Source organism: Mytilus edulis, chromosome 10, assembly GCF_963676685.1.
Source record: "Mytilus edulis chromosome 10, xbMytEdul2.2, whole genome shotgun sequence".
Classification (NCBI taxonomy): Eukaryota; Metazoa; Mollusca; class Bivalvia; order Mytilida; family Mytilidae; genus Mytilus; species Mytilus edulis.
This window is the reverse complement of record NC_092353.1, coordinates 74,906,178-74,920,721: the sequence shown is the minus strand read 5'-3', so window position 1 is coordinate 74,920,721 and position 14,544 is coordinate 74,906,178. Positions and strand designations below refer to the sequence as shown.

Sequence of the window (14,544 nt, the reverse complement as noted above, 5' to 3'; positions counted from 1 at the left end):
AGCACTTTTTGTGCTGACATGAATTATCATTGATATGGTTATTTTTATAAATTAGCTGTTTACCAAATCATCAATTAAATATGCTTTGATATGTAAGTATAAATCAAGAGATATAAGATGTGGTATAAGTGACAATGAGACAACTCTTCACGAAAGATCCCTATGTAGGTTTGCCTACATGGATACGGGCATATAATCGCAGGAGAATACATCGAATAATATTTATTTATGAACTATATGTACATGCAAAACTTCAGACAGGAGTTTATCTATTTCATCTTCTAGAAAACTTTACGACTTTTAAACTTTTTTTCATGAAAAACTAGTTTTGACTTTTAGTCTTCAAGATATGATATTCGAAGATGAAGTGTTAATTTTTCGGACCATTCCCATTAAAAGAGGGACGAAAGATACCAAAGGGACAGTCAAACTCATAAATATAAAACAAACTGACAACGCCATGGCTAAAAATGAAAAAGACAAACAGCAAAACAATAGTACAAACGACACAACATAGACATTAGATTGTATATTTATACATGTATGGCGATTTGCCTTTAAAATAACAAATTTCATATTTTGCTTGAAACTTTATTTCAATAGAATAAATTTTATAGATGTAAGCACATTTGTAGCATGTTTATTTAACATTCTCCTGAAACATGTTTATGATCCAATTAACACCTCTGATGATTGTTAATCTGTTGATTACTCTATCCCGGGTGTATTAGTGTAATTACTTCTAATTATAGTTTTGCAAACATTGTTATGTTCACTTGAGACAATATGTAAGCAAAGATAAATCAGTTATTTCCGAAATAATGACAATGAACACATTAGTTTGCAAAAGTCTTTGTTTTTGATGGTTTTGAATGTTTTACTCCATCTGTTTTCTTCAGAAAATAACAATCTACAAATTCAAGAACTCATGAACAATTAAATTTTGCGCAAACCATGAAAATTGAAAACCACAAGTACAATCATTTTCACAGTAATCATTTAAAACCAAGTTGTTAATACGATAAGGAACACTCCAACTTATTTGTATTTATACATTTTATACATGTATGGCGATTGCCTTTTTTTTAATTATAAAAACTTTATTGAAACACGTAACATTTGTTAGTTTTATAAAGAAAGTACAGGAACCATATCCCGGCCTCGTTAAACATTAGCTTGTATATTTATAAAGATACTAGTTACATGTATTATTTGTTAGTATTTTAAACTATAAAATATATACAATGTATCATTCTGTATTTATTATTTCCATAATATTATTTTATTTCAGAGAGAAAGAAAGAGACTAGAAAATGATTAATGAATTAAAAAAACCAAAGGCAAAACAAAAACAAAAACTTAAAAAAAAAAAACAGTCACAAAAAATCTTGAAATTTGGATTTTTGGCGGCAGTATTTTTGTTTTTCTATTATTAATAATTCATACAGACACAAAACATTTAAAATGTACACGTCATTATTGGCACAAAACAAGAATTTAAAATAATTAAAAACATATGACAGTATATTAACGTGATTAAATTAATCATTTATACACAGTAACATTACAAAAGGTAATACAAAGTTGTTTAAGTGTACAGTATTCTAGTAATAGAAGCCAGTGGTCCCAGTAGAGGTTGGCAATGGGATGAGCTTTTTTAAAAAAAAAATCTTTTCTTATATTAGATTTTCCTCTAGATAGTGTTAAAGCCCTTTATTTTATTATTTTCTGGTTTTTTCCTTAATTTCCGAATAAAATATATCAATATTGAATGGAATAATTGTTTAGGTTTGGTTATAAATCTAGTCAGCGAGGTTTATCCAAAGATCTGATATTTTATGACAAGTCCAAAATATGTGTTCAATATCTTTGGTAACTTCATTACAGAAAGTACATTTAACTTCATTGCAGAAAGTACATTTATCGATTTGTTTTATTTTAATTTAAAAAAAAAATTAATGTGTCCCCAATATTCTGTGTATTATTCTATATTGGAACCAGCGGGGCGCTTTTTTCGGAGCGAAAAGACATTTTATGCACAGTTTTCTATTCAAAAGTTTTGTTCATTTTTAAGGACCATTTGTCCTAACATCTAAGTGATATATAAGTATTGCTTTTTTCTAATAAAACATTATATATATCTTACGAGCCTTTTTTCGATAAAAAAATATTCTTATATTATTTTTAATAATTGGTTCTTGTGTCTCATACGGATTGTTTATGGATAAATTATTCTTTACAGCTTTTGAATATGATTTTATTGATGAAATTAACCCATTATAAGTAAGAAAGATTGATTTAATTTTATAAGTCATTAGTTTTTCCTCATCATTTAATAAATCATGTTTCAAAAATATCCCTTTATCTAACATTTGTTATCGACTGTTGTTGTTTTAGCTTTGTAGACAAATCTATCATAACATCTGGCGGTCAACTGTGGTGAAGTTAAGCTATCTTTTAAATAAAATTGATAAGGTAAGCTGCACACTTGGTAAACTGCTCCAATAATAATACGGTATTTTGTTGTATTTATAAGTCTACGTGCTGTGATTTAAGGCTTTTTTCCTGTGTTTTCTAATTCCATTCATATCGATAAAGTGAAGCTGTCTGTTGTCGTACAATTGTATGTTCGTTACCCTATTGCTCTTTGCTGGCGTGTCTATTTATTGAATTAGATATATGGTACAAGAAAAGAATATGCTATAAAAACGCTTTTACATAATAGTTCTGATCATCATAGTAGAATGGATATATTTAAATCCTCCCCAATAGAGTTTATTACTGTTCAAGTCGTTGTTCAACCGCGAATTACTACACCAGCCGTGCCACCATGCGCCATCTTGAGCAGCACAATTATTTTGCCACGTATCATGATCACGATCTCTTGTACTAAATTTCTTATCGTTGTTATAACTCATATAACTTCCTGAAACAGAATACACAATGTTATGATATATGTATCTTTCAATTCAAGAGAGAAGTCATTGAGAGTCAAACTGGGAGATTGACTCGGTGCCTTGACAAATATGTTAATTTGATGGTGTATGCTGAACAATAAATAACCTAATAAGATCAAGTATGTATTGGTTATGGTTATTTCATTTTGCATCTTTTGTCAGAAAAAAAATGCCTACATCAAGGTAATTTGAAATATTGGTAACGTTATATACAATGTTCTTAAACACATGAGCCCATGTATAACGAAAGTAATAGAAATGTTTAGCTTATCTGTTAGCTAGGGTATATTATGCTTATTATCTAGAATCATTGCCATCTAATAAATTCGTGCGAGGGTAAAAAACCTTGTTTTGAAACACATTTTTGGCATTTGTCCTGATAAAAGAGAAAATTAAAGACGAGAAGAGAAGAAATTGTAATCCTAATGGAAATTGTTTTTATGCGTGGTAAAGACAACAGCAGGTTTATCGATGTTCAAAATTCATACATAGGTAGTTCTTGTGTCTTCCGATATTTTGAATGGTAGACCATAAAAACAGGTTTAGATCTTTAAGGAATGGTGCAAATTTTCAGAGAAGAATGTATTTCATTTGTTAGACGGTGCAACACTGAACCTTATTTGTTTATAATATGTGCGACAGTTTTTTTTTTTTTTTTTTTTTTTTTTTTTGGATTCCTCAATCATAAAACTATGTTTTTCCATGAACAATCTGTACAAAACTGACATTTTGTCATACCTGTTGCTTGGACAAGTCCAATGATAGATAATATTTATTATATTTGATAAAAAATTATTCTATTTAAATCTAGACCTGGCCTTTACCTTATACATTTGTAGAGAAGTCACATCAATGATACACTAATTATTTTTGTGGTAAGTTATGATTTGTTAAATCGGAATCAAGATTTTTTTTAAAGAAAAATTGAAAAATTAAAACACATACGTATTTGAGGCTGACGGTTCGACCAATGGAACAAAGATGTAGAATGTTTTTTTTTTGACTTTGTATAGGAATAAAACCACTAATTCATATACCATTTCTTTCTATGTTTAATTCTGTAATTTCAAAATTAAATCATGTACCATGTTTATCTGATATCATAGAAATTCATAATATCTAATAAAATTAATAGATTTAGCTAAACAAAAATCCTTATTTTCGAATAAAGTTATATTCATTTCTAATTGAAAATTATCTTAACGTTTATTAAGCTATGATTAAAAAAACTTTTTTATCTTTATTAAAGCTATGATTAAAAATTGTTTGATAATCCCTCCCTGTCATTAATGTAAGAATACTTTGGTTAATTATTTCAAGATAATTAAATAATTCTTTATGTTGGTATCTATTGATTTTAAACATTACAAAAAAAAAACAGATGTAATATAAAGTTCTAAGATCTAGTGCATTTATTAATTTTATTACGATTTAAAACCCAATAAAGTAACAAGACGTAAAGAGAAGTTATGACCCTGCTCAAGGTAGACAATCAACACATTGACTATTTTGAAATTGAACATAATACAAAAAAATGTACTAGTAACTCTTGCATACAAAGGACACATCAAAAGATTTAATGAACACGAAATTGTGCTCCGCCTTCAATGACGATTCTACATTTTGTATTATAACTAACAGTTGTAAATCTATAGGATAGTGACGGCTAATGAATGCTAACCAACCGTGAAATATATTGGTTTGATATTTTTTTAAAAGTACTCAGAAAAATATACGACTTACTTGATTTTCATAGTTCATAATTAACGTGTTTACACATTGATTTAATATGGTTGCTAAACATTATAAACTTCTAACAGTATATGACACGATATGACCTCCTATGTCTGCAAATTCGGATTAAGATTTGACTGAATATCCAAATATTGTCAAGTAAAAACGTTAAACTAATGGCTACTTTATCTTAAGTTAAAAAAAAGTGGCAGTCATTTCATGTAGTATTACTGTATAGAATACACGAAAATATCATTTAAAAGTTGAGCAATTTTTTAAAAAATAACATTTCTCGAAAACCTGTCCGACTAATTTCCTTAAAAAAATGATATGTTATTTTTATAAAATTTACAGCAGTATCCGAATTAGTTTTTTTTAATATGAATTGTTGTGTCTTTTGTATAGCGAAAAAAAATAGGCCTAAAAACAAATTTAATCGTGAAGTCGTGATTTTTTGCCATGTTTAAATATCACAGAGACACTTGTATGATTTACATGTCGAAGTGGTTTACATGTCGAAATGTACTATTGTATTATTTATTTATGGATATCTCTGTCCGTAGTGTTCTTGTATTTTTTTGTACTGTATTCCTGTAACGTAATGTTGTTACATGTTCGGGAGGTTTGACTAGCTATAGAACCAGGTTCAACCCACAATTTCTGCTTAAAATGTCCTGTAAAAAGTCAGGAATGTGGCAGTTGTTATCAAATTGTTCGTTTCTATGTATGCCTAATTAGTGTGTGTTTTTTGTTGCACTTCAGAGTGTCTGTTCTTCTGGTTTTTTTCCTCTTTTAGTTGATGTGTTTCCTTCAGTTTTAGTTTGTACCCAGATTTGTTTTCTCTCAATCGTTTTATGACTATTGCACATCGGTTTACTTCTGTTGCCTTTATTTATACAGGAAACAATAAATTTGTTGACTTCCTTAAGCTTTCAGTTCAATAAGACAGAAATATAAGTGGTAATCACATATTCGTCTTAAAGAAAATTCGTAGGTCATGTTTTTGAGATAAGGTAATTTGAAGTAAAAAATCAATATTTTGTGATATTTACGTGAATACTCTTTTGTACTTGGATTTACTTAATGTTGAATTTGCAGTAATTCAGAAAGTATAAAAGTTACTTATAATGATTTTTTTTCTATTAAAATGCAGTTTCGTATTCTAAGATTGATTGCAAAATTCCATAAACATTCTTGAGATTGCCGATTTACATACCTTCTGCTTAAGACATTCATATTAATCAATAGTCTGATTTATCAGTTAATATATTATTGAACAATTTGACTCAACAAGCGTAGTCCGAGTATCAAAGGCCAATATTCAATACAACTAACAAATTGTTTGAAGTATCAACTCGAGTTGAATCATTCACTTGAATAAAACATATCTTTGATAATGTGTCTGGTGTCTGTATTTCAGTTAATTTTTGTGGATAAACAGCTGAAATTATTACGCTTTCACTCATTTAAAAGTACGAAATGTCTCTTTAAATTTGTATTACATTTACGCTACTACAGTAAGACAAACTCACCTGCAGTTCCACTATATCCTCTAATGGTAAGTCTATATTGTGAATTCTCGTCACCAACTGTAAATGTTTTATACAAAGCATACGTCATCTTGTTGTTAGTGGCCGTTAGATCTACTCTTAGTTCATATTTACCATTAGACGTAAGAATGTTTATATATTTGTTTCCTGTAATTAAATATGACATTGGTGTGATTTTAACTCAAATTTACCCATCAATAAATGTATAAGTTTGCACTTTGTAAATACAGCTGTTTCTCAAAACACGCCTCTTTTGGGGAGGGGAGATCTTGAATATTCATAGAAAATTAATTTTGTTTACATACTGGTTCCAAGTAATGCTCTCTGTGTTCATTCTCACAGAGACATAACTTGGGAATGTTACCAATAAATAAACATGTGCATATTGTTTACATTGAAATCTGTGGTAACCTTTCATTCGAGGTAGGGGTAGTTAAGAAAATTAGTGTTAGTTTAAACTCTGAGAAGTTCAGGGCATATAAACGTTGAAAATATGCCGCACTGCCCTATATTTTGACATTTGAAAAAAATTGTGGTGCATATGAACTTTTAATTCTAGGATAAAAAAAAATTCAAAACTTCATAGTAAAAGTGGTACAGTTTTAGCCGTAAAAGGAGTACCTATGGGAAATTGCATTGTCAATATTTACAGAAATGCAACCTATAACGTATATTTTAAATAACGCATAACACACAGATTTGCTTAATTTTACTATTGATAACCAACAACAAACACACATTAATCTATATACAAATCAATATGCTAAAAATGTTTTCTATCATTTGTATGGGTGAATTGTGAGTATTCTTTCGCTACTCTTTTATATGTTGAGCCTCGACTGCATTATATTGTTTTAAATGATCCAAAGCAGAATTAAGAATTCTACAACAAAACATTAAATGATTCAACATTTGTGTTCAATGAAACGCTTTGTTTTTCATATTTCATCTTCTGCTTCCCGACATAATTGGTTATTGAAGCTTGTCAGATCGTAAACAAAACATTTATAATAGATATATTGGCTCAATTTTAAACAATAACATATTCGATGTAACTTGAAATGATTTAAAGAATAGATTCAAAAAAAAATTCAACGTCTTTTTCTTTGAGGTCAATTTCTGACACGTACATTTTCAAGTCAGTTGTCAATGGCGGTGGACGCACAAGGAGAATCGGGTAGGTCGATCTTTATTTACTAAATTAATTGTAAATGTTCCGCTGGTTATTGTAGCATTAGTAAATATGTTCATATCTGATAGAGGATTCCTTGATAAAGTTGTGCTGACATTCGAGACTTGGCAGGAGGGACCCTTTGACAGAGTCGCCTTTGTGCATCAATGCTGTATTACATGATGATTAAAATTAATACTGAGTGACAATCTTGTTGCATTTGTAAAATGGATTGGAAACCTTGGTGGTATATTGGTAATTACGCCTATTTTGTTTTTTATAGGAGAATGGGGTTCGATTCCCTGCTAGGGTCAATCCATTTTATCATAAATATGAAACAATTTTGTCATTTCAGTACAACAGTTATAGGCCTAATTAACCTATACTTTATTTTATATTTTATCGTCAGATCATATGTTTTCAATGAAATTATTATATACATGCCTTTTCACAGGAAAGATGAAACGTTTTTTTTTTAGAGGGAGGGGTTTTGAAGTTAGAACAGCCAACATGAACTTGCGGTATCTAGGTCAAATATGTCAAATTCGAATTGTAACACATTGTTGTCATTGTAAAAGTATTAGTAACAAAATGTGTATCATTTTAGTGTTTCAAAGTGTCCTAAGTTAATGAAATACATAAAAATGCGTATACTAATTTGATAAAATTCATTTTCCTGCCGTAGTCAATATATGCATGTGTAAACTAATTTTGTTGGATAATAAAGTATGGTTTCTTTACAAAGCTAAAGAAGCACGTCATATTAGAATTAACTACAATGTTACTAACCAAGCCAGTATTCCTTCTGTGAATCACCAAAGCCTTCTCTATATTCAACCCAGTTTCTGTCAAAACTCGTTGTTCCGTTAATTCTTCTTTGAATTACCTACAATTATGTAAACAAATAAATATACATTTTGTATTTCAGCTAGATATCAGATTCACCAAAACCTAAGTACGCGGTAAATACTGAATTACTGATTACTTATGGTTCAGTTGAATGTGTATTTCATTTATTAATCCCACATATTTCCTATACACATAATATTAAGTAAACATCCAAAAAGTTCCTTCAATACATTTTGTGTTCAATTCACAGTATGATCAATTACAAGGAAGCCATCAAATCACGTTGAACTCAATCCCTTCGTAAATTTTACGGACGCTTTCGAGAGTTGGTTGACCGTTATGGAATAACCGTTTCACAGATGATATCGAATATGTTCCGTAAGCCGTAACTACAATCCCCTTCTCTTTTCATGAAAATGAGCTACCGAATTAGACTATTTACCGGTTTGAAATAACGCATACAACACGACGGATGCAACATGAGGAGCAGGATCTGCTTACCCTTCTGGAGCATCTGCAATCACTCCCAGTATTTGGTGTGGTTCGTGTTGCTTAGTCTTAAGTTTTCTATGTTGTGTCTTGTGTACTACTAGTACTATATTGGTATTTGTCTTTTTTATTTTTTGACGTTGGCTTTGGCATTGTCAATTTATTTTCGATTTATGAGTTTGACTGTCCCTCTGATATCTTTTGCCCCCCCTTTCTTTTACAATATTACAATCAATAGCCTCTTATAATAGACTTAAGTAAGTCTACTGGATTAAAGAAATTGTAATTCATAATGATATTCACAGATTTTGATTTTATGATTTGCGACATACTTTTTCAGTTAAAATTACTTGTTTCTGAATAGTTATGTTTAAGGGATAGAAATGCTTACAACAAAACTTTATGGTACTATGATTTTGCACTTTAGATAAGAAAACGTTCCATGCGCTCTGAAATCCGTCTCAAATTCTAGATTACCATTATTAATAGACATGTTCAACATAAGCCGAAACCAAAATTGAAACCGAAAACGAAACGTTTTGATTATAAGAATTTAATCCTTTTGGACGATGCTCAAGAAAATAAATTTAATGAAATGAAGGACGACACTGCTGTCACTTAAAAACTATTTGTCGAGTACAATTATGGTGTTCAATAGTCTGTACTACAATGTACTAGGCGATACTCTAGTACCGGATTAATCGTCTACACCCCTTATCATCACTGACGATTACAACAACATAAACAATCAACGATCCTCATCACAATACATTTTCTAAGATCGACAACATAAATGTACCATATCATGAACGAGACATTTAAAAAAAATGCCAAAACAGAATATTTCTATAAATGACCTGAATTGACGAACAATAATTTGTGTCTTTGAAAAATAAAACGATTCTAAAGTAACATTGTAGGTTGCTTATTATAAAGGTTGTTTTTTTTATGTAAAATAAGAATGTGTTGATGGTACAACATTTTCTTAAATATAGGTGTAATTTTGGTTCAAAAATAATTCAAGGTACGAAACAAATCCACATTCATTAAACGGACAAAACCGTTATTCTACATAATCGATAACATTACAAACTACAATAACTTAACAACAATCCCGTTCCCTTTTTGTGAATGTGGCCTACCGAATAAGACTATTAACAACAAGACGGGAGCCACTTTTTAAGCAGTATTTGCTTACCGTTCCGGAGCACATGAGATCAACCCTAGTTTGTTGTGTCGTTCGTATTGCTTTGGTAGCAATAAACAGTTAGGAAAAATATTAAAATGTTCCTTCATAAATTTTACCATCCCCTTTTCATTGCTTTCTTGCAATATTTAGCTCACAGTTTATGTGCATATGTATGTAATCAAAATCTTCCATAAAATTTATATCCAGTATATAAAATGGCAATATAATGAATATTTGGGGTGTATCGATGGCAACAATCTGCATTTTTTTTTATAAAATATTGCAAAAAGGGGGCGGGGAGATGTCACATACTTTCCAAAATTTTGTCAAAATGTAGAATTTCAATCACTGCAAGTAATACCTTTTCTGAAACTGTTAACATATATCTTTTAATAAATCCAATGAAAGTCATATGTTTAATGTCTCAATTTTTGGTAAAATTGCGTCAAAAACTTCGTGTAGAATTTTTTGGTAAGCATTTCATTAATTTCTTGACCGATTACCGGTCTCGTAGTGAAAATACGAAGATTTAAACAGAAAATAGCATATAAAACATGTCAAATATAATATCGATGTTCATATACATAAACTCATCATAGATACCAGGACTAAACTTTGTAAATACGCCAGACGAGCATTTCGTCTACAAAAGACTCATCAGTGACGTTCGAATCCAAAAAAGTTAAAAAGGCCAAATAAAGTACGAAGTTGAAGAGCATTGAGGACCAAAATTCCTAAAAGATCAACCATCTTTGAAGGTTAGATTAGTACTGAGCTGTCTAAAAATAAATGAACTTTATTACACAATAACTTTCATACTTGAAAAATCCACCGTGGCCAAATTCCGAAACCAAACTTTTAACTGTGTTTTGCTACCTTAGTCTTTATTTTTCTCTATGTTGTGTCTTATGTAATATTAATTGTATGCTTGTCTTTTCTTTTTGAGCCATGACATTGTCAGTTGTTTTCTATAAGTTTGAATGTTTCTCTGGTGTCGTTCTTTTACAACGAAATAACTTAGACTACGAACATTTCTTGCTCGTGAGTGGTAAAGTATCAATTGCGATACGTAAATGACTTACAATGGACCAACGGTTTTATTAAACTGTTGGAAAATGAGTAGTCGACAACAACATTGAAAGCAGACCTTCTAGTTTCGGTAGGATCCTTAATCGCAAATTGACTGGTCACTGTTAGATACATGTAGAAAGGTGTAAGACAAAGGCCAAGCAAGTCGAAACCTATAACTCATTTAAATATACAGTTACGGAAAATGCAAAGTATAGTTCAAATAGGATATTGTCTAAATATAATTTTATCAGCCAATACAACTTTCCAAAGACATAATACAATATTTTGCTTTGAAATGGATCGGACACTTTTCGGAGGATCAAGTATTTTAGATTTAAAAATGTACATAACTTACATTGTACTAAACATTTTAGAGGGGGGAAATGACACACCATATCTATATTAACCAAATTAAGAAACCAAAAGTTAATCAATTTACATGAACTGCTACATATTCTGTACAAAACTAATTAAAGATACATACGGTCCATCCTCCTCCGTCTGTAGACATATCACAGTAGGCCCGAGTTCCATACTTAAAGTCTGGGAATATGGTATATACCCCACTTTCATGTATTGTCTCCTTCATATCACTACAATCTTTGTACTTGATGGGTGTGAATATACCTGTATATAGAAAGTTTTCATCAATTGTAATGTTATGTTGTTTAATAAGTTAATGTTACGTTATGTACAAGGAAACAACACAACAACTTGAAGACTAAGATAAAAAGACTCCTTGATGTCAACCATTTTTCTTATCATTTATAAAGAGACAATTTTAAGTTAACCTACAAAGTTGTTTTTTTTAATTCAAAACAGCCCGTAAAATCGGTAGCAGTTAAACTGGTCCTCATTTATATAGCTTTGTAACGGGTTCAGTACTTATACATCTTCAGTGAATGAATATCGATGAAATTTTACAAGAAGGTGCAATACAACTAAAAGACGGTTAAGCGTGATTTTGGGGGGTTATTTAACAGGTTAGGAATTAAAAGCAAAAAAGGGGCAAGAAACAAGCATTTTTGTAGTTTCCGGACAATAACTTGTGTTTAAATGTGTGGTTCTCTTAAACATTGTACAAACTTGGTTCCTTATCACAAGGGGAAGACTGGGGTCAACCCATCACTTTATTCTTAACATGTCCTGTACCAAGTCAAGAAAATGGTGGTTTTTATATTATAGTTCGTTACTGTGTGTGTTACATGTTAGTGTTGTGTTTCTGTTGTGTCGTAGTTCTCCTCTTACATTTGATGTGTTTCCCTCAGTTTTGGTTTGTAACCAGGATTTATTTATTTTTTCTCAATCGATTTATGAATTTCGAACAGCTGTATACTGCTGTTGACTTTATTTATAGCGCAGAAGGGTAAGCAGATCATGCTTCACATGTAGCACCTGTTGTGTTGCTCATGTTATAACAAAGTGAATGCAGACACTTGTTTATTGCATTACATATGTTATACGCCAAAACAATTAAACTATAGACGACTAGAACATAACATTATACATACTCTTTAGAATTTACTAATCTGTTTTATTGTTTCCCCATGTTCTTGTCATCTTTGCATGAGTATAAAAATACAATGCGATAGTATTGCCTCTCTCCCCAATATAAAAAACAGGAATGTTCACCATGGTACATTAAAAGGTACACACATCAATCAATCGATGGAAACACATTACATTAAAGTCAATTCAGAAAAACATTCTATTATACTTTGACGTTACGGTCTCTACTGGACAAATCACAGACTTTTTTTTCACTCACATTTCATCATTTCAAAATAGCTTAGAATTACAGATATTTTATGTTCTTATATATCTGCATTATACATTGACACCCCCTATAACTGAACATAACAAATACTAAAAAAAAGCTTACCATGCAATTTGTCCATCAAATTCATTTTCCAATCTTCAAATGTGTTTCCCTGTTTTTGCAAGTACGTTGTACTTATTGTTAATTCTTCTTTGATGCTTTGCGATAAATTAGCAAATTGAGATTTTAGATTATCCGCAACATCGTTTATCTTTTGGTTGTTAGTTTCTTGTGATTGTTGCAGCTTTGCTAGATATTCGGATAACATTGCTAATTTCAAACTTTCTTGTCTTTGTTCGAACCCACTCAATAAATCTGTTATTTCATTCTTAAAGGTTGATTCACTTTCATTTATATTTTTATTAACATCAGAAATTTCAAGTTGTAGCTCACTTTGTTTTGCTTTAAGGGTCTGTACTATTTTTGAAATGTGTCTGTCATATTCACTCTTTGTCTTATTTAGTTTAGACGAATAATCCTGTAACATCGAAACCTTTATACCATCCTGCTCCTTTTTCACCAGGCTTTTAATATCCTTAGAGAAGGTGGATTCAATGTCGTCACGGATGTAGGTTGCCAATTGTTGATTCATTGCCGTGACATCAAGTTCGGCGACTAATGCGGCATTAAGTTTGTTGGACACTAAAGGCATCCTCACATGATGACATTCGGAACTGGAGTTCAAACAGGGTTTTCCATCAACACGAAAAGTTGTCAGAAAACATATGTGTAAAATCGATATTTTTTTTCCAAAAACGTTCATCATGTTCATTGTGAGTCCGTGTTTTGCCATCTCAAAATCGTTAATTTCGTTCAGTTATAATATGAGAATGTACTTCCGATAGATTGAAACAACTTTGCGATTGAAACATACGTCTGCATATATATATATATATATACTAACAAATATGTCTGTGCTTCGTCAATTGATGATATACAATATGGATTGTGGGTTATATAAACACCATGATAGTTAAATCATATGCAACTAAAGTTCTTATTTGCATATTTATGAAATTTTGGCACTTTTGACACTTTTGGCACTAATTGTGTAGTGTTTGGCCAAGTAGCATTGGAACACCCGATGATCTTAACTTATGTTTTCTTTCTGTTTATTTATGCCTCTGTTTTCCTATTTAGTTAAATGTCAAAATTATTTACTGTATCTATTACGTGATCATGATATATGCAATACTGTACATTATATCATCTTATATCTTTTTATTTTCAATTTGTAGACATTGTGTTATATTTTGGTAGTTTGTTGTGAACAGAATGTTAGTTAAAACAGTTAATAAAGTTAGAATATTTTGGCAAACTCTTAAACAAATTCTTACTAAAATCAGTAATTGTATATTCTTTGAGGAATTTATTTCTCGTTGTGTTATTCAAAAGTGTGATCAACGTTTTATAAAAATGTATGAATGACTAATCTGAGACATTACACAATAGAAAATATGTGGTGACGATAGCTGATAACTAAGTAAAAGTCCCCGAGGGTATCACCAGCCCAGTAGCCAGTACTGGCATGAAAATACGGATTTTTTGTGTTATTAAAATTTGCTGTTACAAAATATTAGAAATTATTTTAAATTAAGGAATGTATCTCCCTCATGCAAAGCTCTGATTCCTTTCACGGATTTGGCTATACTTTTTGGACCTTTCGGATTGTAGCTCTTCATCTTTTATATAAGCTTTGGATTTCAAATATTTTG

The 14,544-nt window shown here is 30.6% G+C and overlaps 1 protein-coding gene across 1 annotated transcript; it reads right to left on the bottom strand.

Moving 5' to 3' along the window:
- Positions 1–2,714: 2,714 nt before the first annotated feature.
- Positions 2,715–13,481, bottom strand: LOC139492976 (fibrinogen-like protein 1). The gene is made up of 5 exons (XM_071281123.1): positions 12,893–13,481; positions 11,495–11,637; positions 8,202–8,298; positions 6,224–6,388; positions 2,715–2,926 (listed from the first exon to the last, which is right to left on the bottom strand). Exons 1-5 carry the CDS (start codon positions 13,479–13,481, stop codon positions 2,715–2,717), a joined length of 1,206 nt encoding a protein of 401 aa, XP_071137224.1.
- Between the last annotated feature and the right edge of the window lie 1,063 nt (positions 13,482–14,544).